At 49.1% G+C, this 12,959-nt stretch overlaps 1 protein-coding gene across 1 annotated transcript in view; it reads right to left on the reverse strand.

Moving 5' to 3' along the window:
- Positions 1-161: 161 nt before the first annotated feature.
- Positions 162-12,959, reverse strand: part of psda (pleckstrin and Sec7 domain containing a) — a 36,264-nt gene continuing 23,466 nt past the window's right edge. Inside the window, 11 exon segments of the mRNA XM_061689558.1 lie at positions 162-523; positions 1,949-2,092; positions 2,271-2,415; positions 5,338-5,495; positions 6,075-6,145; positions 8,356-8,534; positions 8,643-8,686; positions 10,188-10,229; positions 10,231-10,278; positions 10,348-10,406; positions 10,503-10,615. Coding sequence (XP_061545542.1) covers positions 245-523; positions 1,949-2,092; positions 2,271-2,415; positions 5,338-5,495; positions 6,075-6,145; positions 8,356-8,534; positions 8,643-8,686; positions 10,188-10,229; positions 10,231-10,278; positions 10,348-10,406; positions 10,503-10,615 — 1,282 coding nt within the window. The 3' untranslated portion in view covers positions 162-244.

Below are 12,959 nucleotides of genomic sequence, written 5' to 3' on the forward strand. Positions count from 1 at the left end.
TGATCGAGAAAAGCGAACACGCATGTCATGATCCCGTGTTGCCTTTGTGTCCTCGATTATTTTGGGGCTCGTGACAGAGAGGAATTCTCCCGTCGCCGTGACTACAGTCCCACGCGCTGTGGCCATGTTGCCGCACGCCTGTCGCCGTGGCAACAGTGTCAGATGAGGAGAGAGAAAGAAGAGAGAGTACCTAAAAGTGCTGGCGTCAAAGTCTTCCACGCGTCCTTTTCCCGTGACGCTGTGCTCACGGCGCCACTTCCTGTGCGGACGGAGAGTTCTTCTTCTCTCCTCCTCCTCGTTTGGCGGCGCCGTCGCAGAGCAGATGCGAGGAGGCGACCTTTAAACTTTGGCCGACGCGCGTCTTCTCCTTGCCGTCCGCTTCCCGTGGCGGCGAGGGGCCGGAGCGCGCCCTCCGCGGGCCGCCGTCGCCCTCGAAGAGTCGCGCCTCGAAGGCGGCCGAGTCCTCCTCGCCGGCGGACATCTTGGCACGCAGCAGCACGGCGTACGTGCCGTAACGCGTTTTCTGGGCGGGAAGAGACGTCTCGTGATGAGGAACGAAACGCTTCGCCATATTTCATTGCATTTGATCAACAACGGTAAAGACATGGCCCGCTGCGTTCCGTTGCGCAATCCAATTCATTTGACTTGTATGACTTTTGTTCATGATAGCCATTTGTCATTCATCAAGTCAGAATTGTTTCTTCTTTTGCAATTCTCTTTTGTTAGACTGTTACTTGTCTCACATCCTTTCATTTAACATTTCACCATAATCATCAATTTATCTGCAAATTACAATTCAGTCCACACAATATATCCTCGATAACATGAGATGAATAATTAGTCTTTCTGCCATGGAATCAGATGAATGCAACATAGGAACTAAACTACCTGGAACAAGAAAATGGGGTGCACCTTTAGATAACAAAATGAGAAAAAGGGTTCCAAAGTCATACTTTTCAAGCCAAAATGTTTTTACTGTTAGGTGTGCAAAATGAAGCTTGATGAGTTGCAACACGTTTTGTGAAGATGCTAAAGGCATGAAAAAGGGGATGAAGAAAAAAAAAAACATTGTAGGGGGTCTGGGGGATCCCCCTCACCCCTGCAGAGAATCTTTGTGATTTTAACATAAATTAAGCAATCTGGAGGACTGAAGAGTACAATTAGCCGAAATCAACACATTTTCTTCAAACGCTCAAGTCCAAATTTCAGATTCAAATGAAACTTGCGCCAGGCCCATCTCCGCCAGCTTCAAGCTGTGCCACATGAAGTTGCATCCTCCTCTTTAAGCGCGCTCATTCTGGAAAACAATTGACTACAATCGTTGTCCGTTTCACCTCATTTTTCACGATTACCAACTTCAAAGGCTAATCCCAAATGCATCCTCCGGGAAAATACGAAGTACAATATTTTTCTGGGCGGGCGACCGGTTAGAGCGTCCGCCTCACAGTTCTGAGGACCCGGGTTCGATCCCCGGCCCCGCCTGTGTGGAGTTTGCGTGTTCTCCCCGTGCCTGCGTGGCTTTTCTCCGGGCGCTCCGCTTTCCTCCCGCATCCCAAAAACACGCGTGCTCGGTCGATTGACGACTCTAAATTGTCCGTAGGTGCGAATGTGAGTGCGAACGGTCGTTTGTTTGTATGCGTGCCCTGCGATTGGCTGGCAACCGGTATTTACTGTATGTCAAAAATTTGAAATCATCAATTACTTTGGAAATAGTTCCAGCATGGGAGACATTTACCTCGGGAAAACTAAGGCAGCATTAAAAAAAAACCAAAACAGCTCAATTAGAAATACTTTGACTTCACTGTTATGCATTGCACTATAATATAGTGACTATATGAATATGATTTCATGCGTGGCCGCAATTAGCAGCTTTTATGTTTTGTTCCTTTTCCCGTTTGTCACGCGCGGGCGGGCTCCGTAGATCCGAAATGTTTGAGCACGCGCCTACCTCGAACTCCAGGTACTCGCGTCGCGCTTTCTGCTCGTCCGGCTCGCGACCTTTGACCTTGCGTTCCGCCGCGCCGCCGACCAGCTCGTCCAACTCGGAGGACGCCGCCCGGAAGCGAGCCTCGTGAGAGGCGGCCTGCTCTTCCTGTCGCACAAAACAAAGCGTCGACGCCGCCGTACGGCGTACGGCGAGGTCGCGGGCGGCCCGGCCCGTGTGCCACGCTTCGTTGGGCACCGCACAATACAAAGCGCCCGACGGCGGCTGGCCACGTCCTACAAAAATGCTTACGGAGAGAAAGCGCGCGAGTGTGTGTGCAAGCGACCTGCGACAGTTTGGTTCCGGATCCCGGCAGCAGGGGGCGACTGAAGCGCTTCTGAGAGCCGACGGCGGCCGGGAAGGGCGGCGCCGAGAACGTGGCCGCCACCACGTTGATGCGTGTGATCCACGAGCGCATGTCGTCGCTCGACCTGACAGGAGAGAGAGAGAGAGAGAGGGAGGTCAGAGGCGGGCGCGTGTCGGCGTCGTCGAGGCCCAACGCAAACGCCACCGTGCCGCATCTTTCGTGAGCGCCGTCGGGGGGGAAACTGAATACCATGTGACCAGATGACATCATTTCATTCGTCATTGTAATCCGAAAATGCGTCTTTCAATTACAGTTGCTTTCGGAAATTTGCATGATTACAGTTTTAGGTTGTTTTTTTCCCTCCGCTTCCTCCTCGTAAAACCGATGCTTATGATTGGCTCTTTCTGGTCACGTGCCACTCTGCCATACTCTCAAACGTGACATATTTTTCCAAATTTGTCCGAGATTTTGAAAAGGTACGATCCCTAGTTCCACTTTTGAACACAGAAATGAACATTGACTTTTCGAAGAACAATGACTTGCGGACAATTTCATCTTTACAATGTTGAACTTCTTCATGGTCTTTATATTTGTCATATTGTCGAAATTGTGGACATTCGTCATTAGCTCAACATGCGCCCACGTGTCTGGCACTGAGGAGAGGCTTCCTTCCGTCGGGCCACTCTGCCATAAAGCCCCGACTGGTGGAGGGAGGGCTGCAGCGATGGCTGACGTTCTAGAACTTTCTCCCATCTCCCGACCGCAGTGATCGTTGGGTTCTTCTTGACCTCTCTCACCGAGGCTCTTCTCCCCCGATGGCTCAGTTTGGCCGCACGGCCGGCGCTAGGAAGGGTTCCGGTCGTCCCAAACGTCTTCCGTTTCAGGACGACGGAGGCCGCTGAGCTCTTAGGAACCTGAAGTGCAGCAGACATTTTATTTGTAACCTTGGCCAGATCTGTGCCTCGCCACAATTCGGTCTCTGAGCTCTTCAGGCAGTTCCTTTGACCTCATGACTCTCATTTGCTCTGACATGCACTGTGAGCTGTAAGGTCTTATGTAGACAGGGGTGTGGCTTTCCTAATCGAGTCTAATCAAACACAGCTGGACTCCAATGAAGGTGCAGAACCATCTCACGGACGATCAGAAGAAATGGACAAATATATGAGTGTCACAGCAAAGGCTCTGAAGTCTTATGGCTGTGTGATATTTCAGCTTTTTCATAAATGTGCAAAGAGTTCCACAACTCCGTCTGCAGGGAGCAGAAACAAAACTGTCGCAGCGTTGCGTCACTCACTTCTGAATCTTTGGCGAAAGACCAACGAGCATCCGGCGTCAGGCGGCCGACCCGAACCGAACGGACCGTCGGCCGTAACGGAGCCGTTCGTCGAACTTCTTCGTTTGCGATCCGCCAAGGAGAGTGGACTGTTCTGCCATGAGTGACTCGGGTGAAAGTTCACTGCGAACTCGTACCACGAGTGATTCGTTCGCACGAGGAACGACATATTTTACACCGAACGTACTCACGAGTGATTTTAACCGTTCGTCCTCACGGACGTAGCTTTCGCTAGCATCGGTTTCTCCACGCGGACGGCAAATGTCGAGTCAGTCAAGGACATGAAAACAAAACGAAATTTCAATAAATACTAAATGTATATGTACACAAGCATCAACCCCTGTGTGTCTCTAATGCGATGATGAAAGCTTTGTGTTTAATAGTAATAATAACAACAATAATACATTCAACATGTCGCGCGTCTCAAGACACAAAGACGCTTCGCGCCAATCAGATGACAAAAACAATAAGGCGGGTGAGCAGGAAGGCCGGGCGCTGGTGTCAGCGACGCTGTCCACCGCGGTGGAATGCAGACAAGTCTCGCCGGGCGGCGGGCGGCGGGCGCCTGACCTGATTGGACCTGAGGGGGTGCGGAAGGTTACGTACGGTCGCTGAGCTCGCCGCACGCATCTTAGCGAGTCGCATCTGAAGCCGGCCGGGTGTCGGAGAACGTGCCGAGACGGTTAGGTGGGTGAGAATTGAGCTTTTTGCTTTTTTAATCTCCCCGCCTTTATTAGTTCGCAATCCGCATCGTCCCGAGGAAACGTGTCGAGCGAGCGTGAACCTCGGGGATGAGTCATGAACTCAATGAGCAAGCATTTGAATGATTCTGTGAAAAACAACTGAACCATTTGGTAAACGAATCTTTTGAATGAATCATTGGAACCAACCGATTTAGCGATTCAGTACACGCAAAAGAACGGCCGTGCCCCGAGTGAAAAGCAATCGTATTGCGGCGGCCCTCGGCGGGACCGGGCCCGGAAATCCAAAGCGACGGCCGCTCCGAGTGCGTTGACAAAAAAAAGAACGTTTCTTAAACCCCAAATATTCTCGACGAAGCAGGGATAAACCACCAATAAGTCATTTCAGGGTTGCCCCCCCCAAAAAAGAAAAAGGAAAAAAAAATAATAATAATTGGCCTACTCGGTGAATCCGTGGGTGCCGAACTGCGACGAGGCAGGGGTCCACTGTATTTATAATTCAATGACACTTCCTTGACTGTTATCAAAAAATTAAACATATGACTAAAACCCCCCAACCCACACTTCGCCTCCCCCTGCTGTCGTATCAGATAGCGCAGAAATTCTCCAAAGACGTTAACCGTACCACTTGCGGTATTCGGCGTCCAAAAATGCCTGGCTAAGTACAGTTGCGTTATTGTACAATACATTGGCACGAAGAGCGCTTTGTTTTCTAAACCTCTATTGAGGCGGTTTTTAATTTTATGCGCAATACATTTGAAAGAGTCAGGATTTTGATTTTCCCATTTTTAAGCTGCAGCGCTCACGTTCAAATGATGCCGAACGTTACAGTGGCTTACAAACCTGTCAAACGTTTGGAAACACGTTTGCCTGGTCGTGTACTTCTTCCTCTGTCTTTGTTTGATGAACACTTGGGCCTACTACGCTACAGTATTTTAATGTTGGCCACGATTTTTTTTTTTTTTTGTCGGTGTCAAACGTTTGGCTCGCGTCGATCGAGCGGCTCACTTACGGCGCCTGCATGAGGAAGACCCTCCAGTCGGCGGTGCGCAGGTAGAAGACGTTGGGCCGCTTTGCGTAGTCGGCGGCCCTCATGGCCAGCGCGTGATGCACCGACACGGCGTTCTTCACGTCGTCCTCCGTCAGCGGACGCTCCGCGCCGTACTCGTCCTGCCGATCACAGTCGGAGCAGACCGCGTCAGCCGACGTTCCGGCCGCAACGAGTCATCGACAGCGGCCGGAATGTCTCGTGTATAACGCGCGCACCCCCGCCCAAAAAACAAACAAAATCGATAAATGAAATCAGGAAAATGAAAATATGATCGCATATTGTCGAAACGTAGGCCACTCGATAGGCATTGCGAAAAGTTGTCCTTTCGTTCCAATACGATATGAAATGTGTAATGTTACACATGGATCTATTTTTGACGCACACCTGAGAATCATGCAGGCGCATATTATCATCAAATCCATCAAATCCAAAACATTTACAATATTTGCAGGCGTAGCCTCCCAAATGCATTTGGAACTAGTCGCGCTTTGTTCGCATGACTCAGGACCCAAGAAGTCACTCGCGCTTTCAAGAAGGTTTGTTTTGTTTCTTCATTCAACAAGACCAAATAAACAATAACAAGAGGTTAATCAAGGGGAAAATATTTACAATAAATTTGTCTTCCAATTGGTACAATAATGGATTCACAACTATTTGATCGCCACGGCCTCTAGGGGGCGCTCTACCTTTTTCCTTACCTTCTGCAGGTACAGCACGCGACCCTTCAACGTGGCGTAGAACGACTTCCAGCCTCGCTTGCCGCGCGCCGCTGCCACACAAAAGATGGCGGACGTGTGAACTCAATGTACTGCCAGCCAGATAATGTTAGTTTCTTTACATCGTTTAGTGCTCGTCCTCAGGGGGCTGTAGGGGGCGCCCTGGACTGGTCGCCAGCCAATCTCAGGGCACATATAGACAAGCCGAGGACTGGTCGACAGCCAACGGTCAATTTGTTCATCTTCGATCGAGCTTAATGGTCAATGCGGCACAGCGGACGACCGGTTAGCACTTGTCCCTCACGGTTCCGAGGGCCCGGGTTCAAATCCGGCCCCGCCTGTGTGGAGTTTGCATGTTCTCCCCGTGCCTGGGTGGCTTTTCTCCGGGCGCTCCGGTTTTCCTCCCACGTCCCAAAAACATGGACGGTAGGTCAATTGAAGACTTAAATTGCCCGTAGGTGTGAATGTGTGCGCGAATGGTCGTTTGTTTCTATGTGCCCTGCGATCGGCTGGCGACCGGTTCAGGGCGTACCCCGCCTCCTGCCTGACGATAGCTGGGATAGGCTCCGGCGCGCCCGCGACCCGCGTGAGGAGAAGCGGCTCAGAAAACGGATGCACCATCGAGCTAACAGGCTAACAGGTTTCTGGAATGTTTCAGAGGAACGCGAGCCCAATTTGTGCGTGTCCACTGTCAAGCGCTCCTTTGAGATACAAGTTGAATTTGTTCCGTGAGCACGCTCATAACTCAAATCCTCCTCCCCGTTGAGATGGCGCCGTTCATCCCAAAACTTTTGATGTCGTCCTTTCTCGCAGCAGCCCAAAAGTCATTTCATTTCTCCAGGTAACTGAGAACAGATTGTCATGCGCAACGTTGACCTGGCGGCACACAGCGTTCGTGTTGAAATAACCGTGCCTTAAAGCTGACGCTATTAGTTAGCCCGTCTATGACCTTTCCCGTCATGTGTTAGCATTAAGCTAGCAGACGTTCCAAAGGCAAAGTGATGTGGTTGTTTTATGTCGAGTGTGATGGTAAACTTCAACTGGGAGTGGCATTAAACAGCTTGAAGCCTCTTTTTGGAACAATATTTACCAATTGTATGGTAAATATTGTTCCAAAAAGAGTTGTTGTTTAGTGAGTTGAGGTGAGTTCACTGACACCATACAGCGCTCGTAATAGTATTTCAAATTTAGCTAGCAAGGCAAAGCAAAAAATTGTCCGATCGACGGCTCGTATCTCGGAAAACTCGCATCTCAAGGCACCGCCGCATAGAGATTCGGGAGGAGAGATTTTTAGTCGATTTTCTGGGAACTTGCCAGAATGATTGTGCAAACGACTGCGAATTCACTTGGAACCAGATGTTTACATACACTATATAAAAAGAGTGTTTGTCACTGACACAAAAAAAGACGAAACTTTTCCTCTTTTAGGTTCACTAGGATTACCAGAATTATTTATATTTACGAATGCCAGAATAATGGGAGGATTTGTTTTTCTTTTAAATCACACGTTTACCTACAGTTCATTAGTATTTGGTACGAGATTGTAGGCCGCCTTGCTTGCACATGCCCATCAATTTTCAATAGGATTCAGATCAGGGCCACTCCAAAACGTCGACTTTGTTATCCTTAAGCCACTTGGGAAGCAGTTTGGCAGTCTGCTTTGGGTCATTGTCCGTTTGGAAGACCCATTTTCCGCCCAAGTGCCTGAACATCCTGACTGATATGTTGAGATGTTGCTTCAGGATTTCCATATCACATTGTTTTCTCACAATGCCATCTATTTTTTCAAGTGCAAAAGTCCTTCCTTTAGCAAAACAACCCCACGACATGATGCTGCCGCACCCGTATTTTACAGTTGGGATGGTGTTCTCAGGTTTGCAAGCTTCCTTCTTTTTCCTCCAAATGTAACAATGCTCATTATGGCCAAACAGTTCAATTAGAGTTTCCTCAGACCACAGGAAAAGAGGAATAGTTTAGTATCATTTCATGCTGGACATGGGGGGGTGGGGGTGGGGGGGAAGAGAGTTTGTTATTATGTTCTTAAATATATATATACACACTAGAGTGCATGTAAATTTCTGGTTTCCACTGTATGTGTTTTTTTTAGTCGAGTGGAACTATGTTGGTCCACATTATAAAAATCCACATATATTGACTGGGGAGTAGGGAAGGATTGACAACAATGGCACAGGAAGTAGTAACGTTCAAAGGAGATCACATGATCAACTGGTAAAGGAAGTCACATGATCAACGGATATCGTACTTTTCTTCCCATCGGCGTCGGCGTGGACTTTGCGCACCAGGAATCCGCTCTTGTATAGATCGCCGTCGCCCGCCAGGTGGTTCCGGCCGATCCCCGCTCGCTTCATGGTGTAGGAGGCGGAGTCTGTTCGGCCATCGGCCAATGCCGATGTAGACGTCCTGAACTCCTCCTCCTCGTCACTGGAGCCCCCCCCCCCAAAAAAAAAACACATTATCCTCCGTCCCGACCGGTCCAGTGATGGCAGGGCATGGTTACCATGGCAACAGAAGCTTGCGTAAGAAACTCACATGGGCCACTGGAGTTTGTCGTTCCTGATGGACGTGTACAACATCTGCAAACAAAGACAAGTTAGCTTAGCGTTATAATGCCACCAAACGACATCCCATAATGTCGACCGGCGCAACTGTCCCGTAGACGTTTCTTTGAAACCAGATGTCTTCCGAGGCAGTGCGGTGTCCTAGTGGGAATGTGTGTTTGTCTACATGTGTCCTGACTTCCATTGGCGACCCCCGCAACTCGCCAAGCGGGAACGCGCGACAGTAAATGAAATCCTGTTGTACCTTCTCCTTCTTCCTCTCGTTCTTCTCCTTCTTCTTGTTGTTCTTCTTCTTCTTGCGCTTGGCGTTCCTGGGCGCCTCCTCCTGCGTTTGTCCCAGCAGATCGGGGAAGGCGAGCGGCTTGAGCGATCGAGATCGCGGCGTCCTGGAGCACCGGAAAGATTCCGGGTCCCTGGAATCGCGAGCGCTCCGCAGCGAACCGGACGAGCGCAAACGCAGTCGGCCCGCCGACTGGATGCTGTTAACGCCGATCATGTCCCTTTGAATCCCATGGAACGATGATGAAGGGGGGGAGGGGGACGGGGGTCGGGTGGGGGGCTCGTCTGACTTTCACTTGAAGCCAACAACCTCCAAATGACCTCCAAATGTGATGCGGACTTCTAGGAAGTTCTACGAAGACATTTGGAGTCTGAAAGCTTCACACAGGAAGTGGCGATGAGATGTCAGCTGTGCCGTTTGTCCTCCTCGTCACCCTCAGGTGGTCGGAAGATAACGGCGCCCTCGAGCGGTCGGATGAAGACTACTTGTTGGCGCTCTTGGAAAGGAGTTTTTTAATTTCAATGAGGCTTTCCCGGTTAAACAATTTCAAATAATTGAAAATTTAAAAAAGACGGCACCCTCAGGTGGTCGGATGTCGTCTAGGATCCTTCCCGAGGGCGAGAAGCAGACGATGAGGTGGGCGTGGTCACCTGTGGCAGTCTGTCCAATGAAGCGACAACGTCCTCGTTGACGGGCGTCAGTCCGGATCTCGAAAACGTCAACAAAATTCTCCCCTCCTCAAACCTTCCTCCTGCAGGAAAGCGTTCCTCTTCCTCCTCCGGCGCTCTCCAAGAGAGATGCTCTCTCGGCTTCCTCGCTGCGCTTCTCTCTCACTGCGCATTTTCTCTCAACAGCTGCAACCAATCACGGCACACGGACGGCCGCCGCGGCCCGCCCCCTCACTCTCCCCCCGGCTGTCAGTCGTGCCGGACGAGCGGGGAAAGTCACTGCAAGTGCAAAGTATTGCGGGCGGGGGCGGGTGTGGGGGTTGCATCGTCGTGACAGGTTTTCCTCAAGACCGGGTCACAATATTAGGGATACGTTGCTGAAGGGGAGCGCTTGAATAGTGTAGCGCCACCTGTGCTCATGGCTAACGATGATGGCTCTCCCTCTAAAAGTGTACATACCTCGCGCGCGCGTGTGCGTGTGCGTGTGCGTGTGTGTGTGTGTGTGTGTGTGTGTGTGTGTGATTCCCATTGTTGTGCTGTGATTGGACAACACAGTGAGTGTTTTTACCTTCAGCATATCTTTGGGAAAGTCTTTTCCACCATTGAGGCCCTTCGAGGTTGGAGATGAACTGGCTGCAGGACATCTTCTTCCCAACATTCTGAAGACACACATAAGGACACTTGTTCCCAACATGTCTCCACAAGGGAAAGCTGTCAGTAACACTCACGTTTCCATGGAGATCAACATTCAACAGCATCAGCGCACAAGTCAGCGTGTGGACGCTGTCTGGGGGAAGACGACAACAACATGACGTGCGCGTGCGCGTGTGTGTGTGTGTGTGTGTGTGCGCGCGCGCGCGTGTGTAGCGGTGCTTGCGTGTACCTTCGGCAGCTTGGCTGTCGGGGTTACAGCGCACGTATCTTCTGGAAAAGTGAGCGAGGACTCGCTCTCGCTCCTGACTTTCTCCCACCAACGTGAACTTGCTGAGGAAGGTTCTGGAAGGACGAGATGACGTCATCACATGGAGATGTAGGGCAGTATACGTGGACGCTACATATACGTGTAGATGTACAACAGTATTGAGTGCCGTGAAAAGTATTTGCTTCTTCCAGATGGCGTTGAGACTCACGGTCGCCTCGGTAACGCGCGCTAGTATTGTCTTGTCCTTTTCGTTGGTCTTTGGCAACGCGACGCCACTTACTGACGCGAGGCAAAAGAAAAGAACGAAAGAAACCTGCAATTTCGGGTCGGAACGATTACCGGCTTGTTGCCCTGGCATCTGTGGTCATAAAGTCCTCGGAACGCCTCATGCCGGACCACCTCAAGAGCGTCGCAGGACCACCGCTGGACCCCATGCAGTCTGCCTACCGAGCAAGCGGGTCTGTAACTGTGCTTCGTGTCTCTTGGAAGGTGCCATTTTCGGGGGTCCTTAGCCAATATATACCTACTGGGGGCGTGCCTTTAGCGTCCTCTTTCACGCGCACCCTCCCCCCCCCTTTAACGTCCGCATGCTGTCCTCAGTCACGTCCGCCTTTCCTCTATATGGGCAGCGTGTCGGCAGGAAATGGTCCCAGTCAGTCGGGCGGCGCCCTCATCACACAACAACATTTACAGATTTTGGAAGTCGGCGCACACATAAGGCGCGCCGCATTATAAGCCATTTTGGAGAAAATTTAAGACTTTTACGGTCGTGAAAATACGGTCATTTATGCCACATGAAACAAGACACAAACCTTCTAAAACGTTTAACTTCGGTCTCGTCAGTCCATAGAATATTCTCCCAAAAGTCTTGGTAAGCAGTGGTTTTGGCCTTGGAACTCTGCCATGGATGCCATCTTTGCCCAGTCTCTTCCTTGTTGTTGAGTCATGAGCACTGACCTTAAGTGAGGCAACGGAGGCCTGCAGCTCTGTGGATGTTGTCCTGGGTTCCTTTGTGACCATCTGGTTGAGGCGATGGGCCTCTCGAGGGAAGGTTCCCCACCGTTCAATGTTTTCTTCTTTTGTGGTTAACCGCTCTCACCGTGATTCGCTGGAGTCCATTCTGGAAAGGCTTTGTAAGCCTTTCCAGAACGATAGATGTCAGTGACTTTATTTCTCGTCTGTTCTTGAATTTCTTCGGATCGTGGCATTTTCTTGCAGCTTTTGGATATCTTTTGGCTGACTTTATTTGGTCAAACAGGTTCTATTTACCTGATTTCTTGATTGAAAAGGTCTGGAGGCAATGAGGGTTGGGTGTGCTCAGTGAAAATGAACCAAAACCCAAAAAAATGTGATTAGCCAGTTAATTCATGATTCAACAACGGGTTGGGGGCATTCCTTTCCTTTTTCTTTTTTTTTTTTTTTTTTTTTTTTAACACAGGGACAGGTTGCTTTGAATAGTTGTTTTTCTTGATAAATAAAATCATAATTTAAAACTTTCATTTTATCTGTATTTGGGTTATCTTTGTCTGATATTTACCTTTTGTTTGATGAGCTCAAACATTAAAGTGGGGAACAATACCCAAAAATAAGAATTGGAGAAGGGAACAAATACTTTTTACAACAGTGTAAGTATGTGATGCTGTCAGATAGGAGTTTAATTCGTTCCGTGACCACGCTCGTAGCTCAAACTATCGTATCGTATCTCACGTCATCTTCCCCTTTGAAATGAATGGAAATGCCATCAATTTGTGCAGCACCCCTCGAAAGAAAAACGAAAATCGTTGTGTATTTTAATGAGGAAAAACAGCATTCCATAATATTGTAGTTTATAAAAAGAGAGATCATTCAATAGAATTTTGAACAAATGACTTTTTGTCCCACTCAGACATACAAACACCAAAGGCATGAAAAAGTTGACAGACCCCCAATTTTTTTTAAAAATAATTAATTTAAAAAAGCCACCCCCAAAAAATAAAAACTTGTAGGGGTGTCTGGGGGAATCCCTGGGGCTTACGCAGAGAATTTTTTTTTTTATTTTAACAAATCAATTAAGCAATCTGGAAGACTATGAAGAGTACAATAAGGAAAAAATAGACAATTTTCTTCATGCAGAAAAACATTTCTTTCCACTGCTCAAGTCCATGTTGATTTTTAAAAAATTTAAGATTCAAATGAAATTTGCCTCGTTTCTTTGCTTTTTGTTCCGGCCTCCGCCTGCACCCGATGCCAGCTTCAAGCTGTGCCACATGAATTGCATCCTCCTCTTTAAGCGCTGTCATTCTGGAAAAGAATTTGACGACAATCATCGTCTGTTTCGCTTCATTTTTCACGATGACCAACTTCCAAGGCTAATCCCAAATGCATCCTACAGGAAAATATGAAGTACAATATTTTTCTGTTTTTATTGGCCATTTCTGA

Source organism: Phycodurus eques, chromosome 11 (assembly GCF_024500275.1).
Source record: "Phycodurus eques isolate BA_2022a chromosome 11, UOR_Pequ_1.1, whole genome shotgun sequence".
In the NCBI taxonomy this organism is placed as follows: Eukaryota; Metazoa; Chordata; class Actinopteri; order Syngnathiformes; family Syngnathidae; genus Phycodurus; species Phycodurus eques.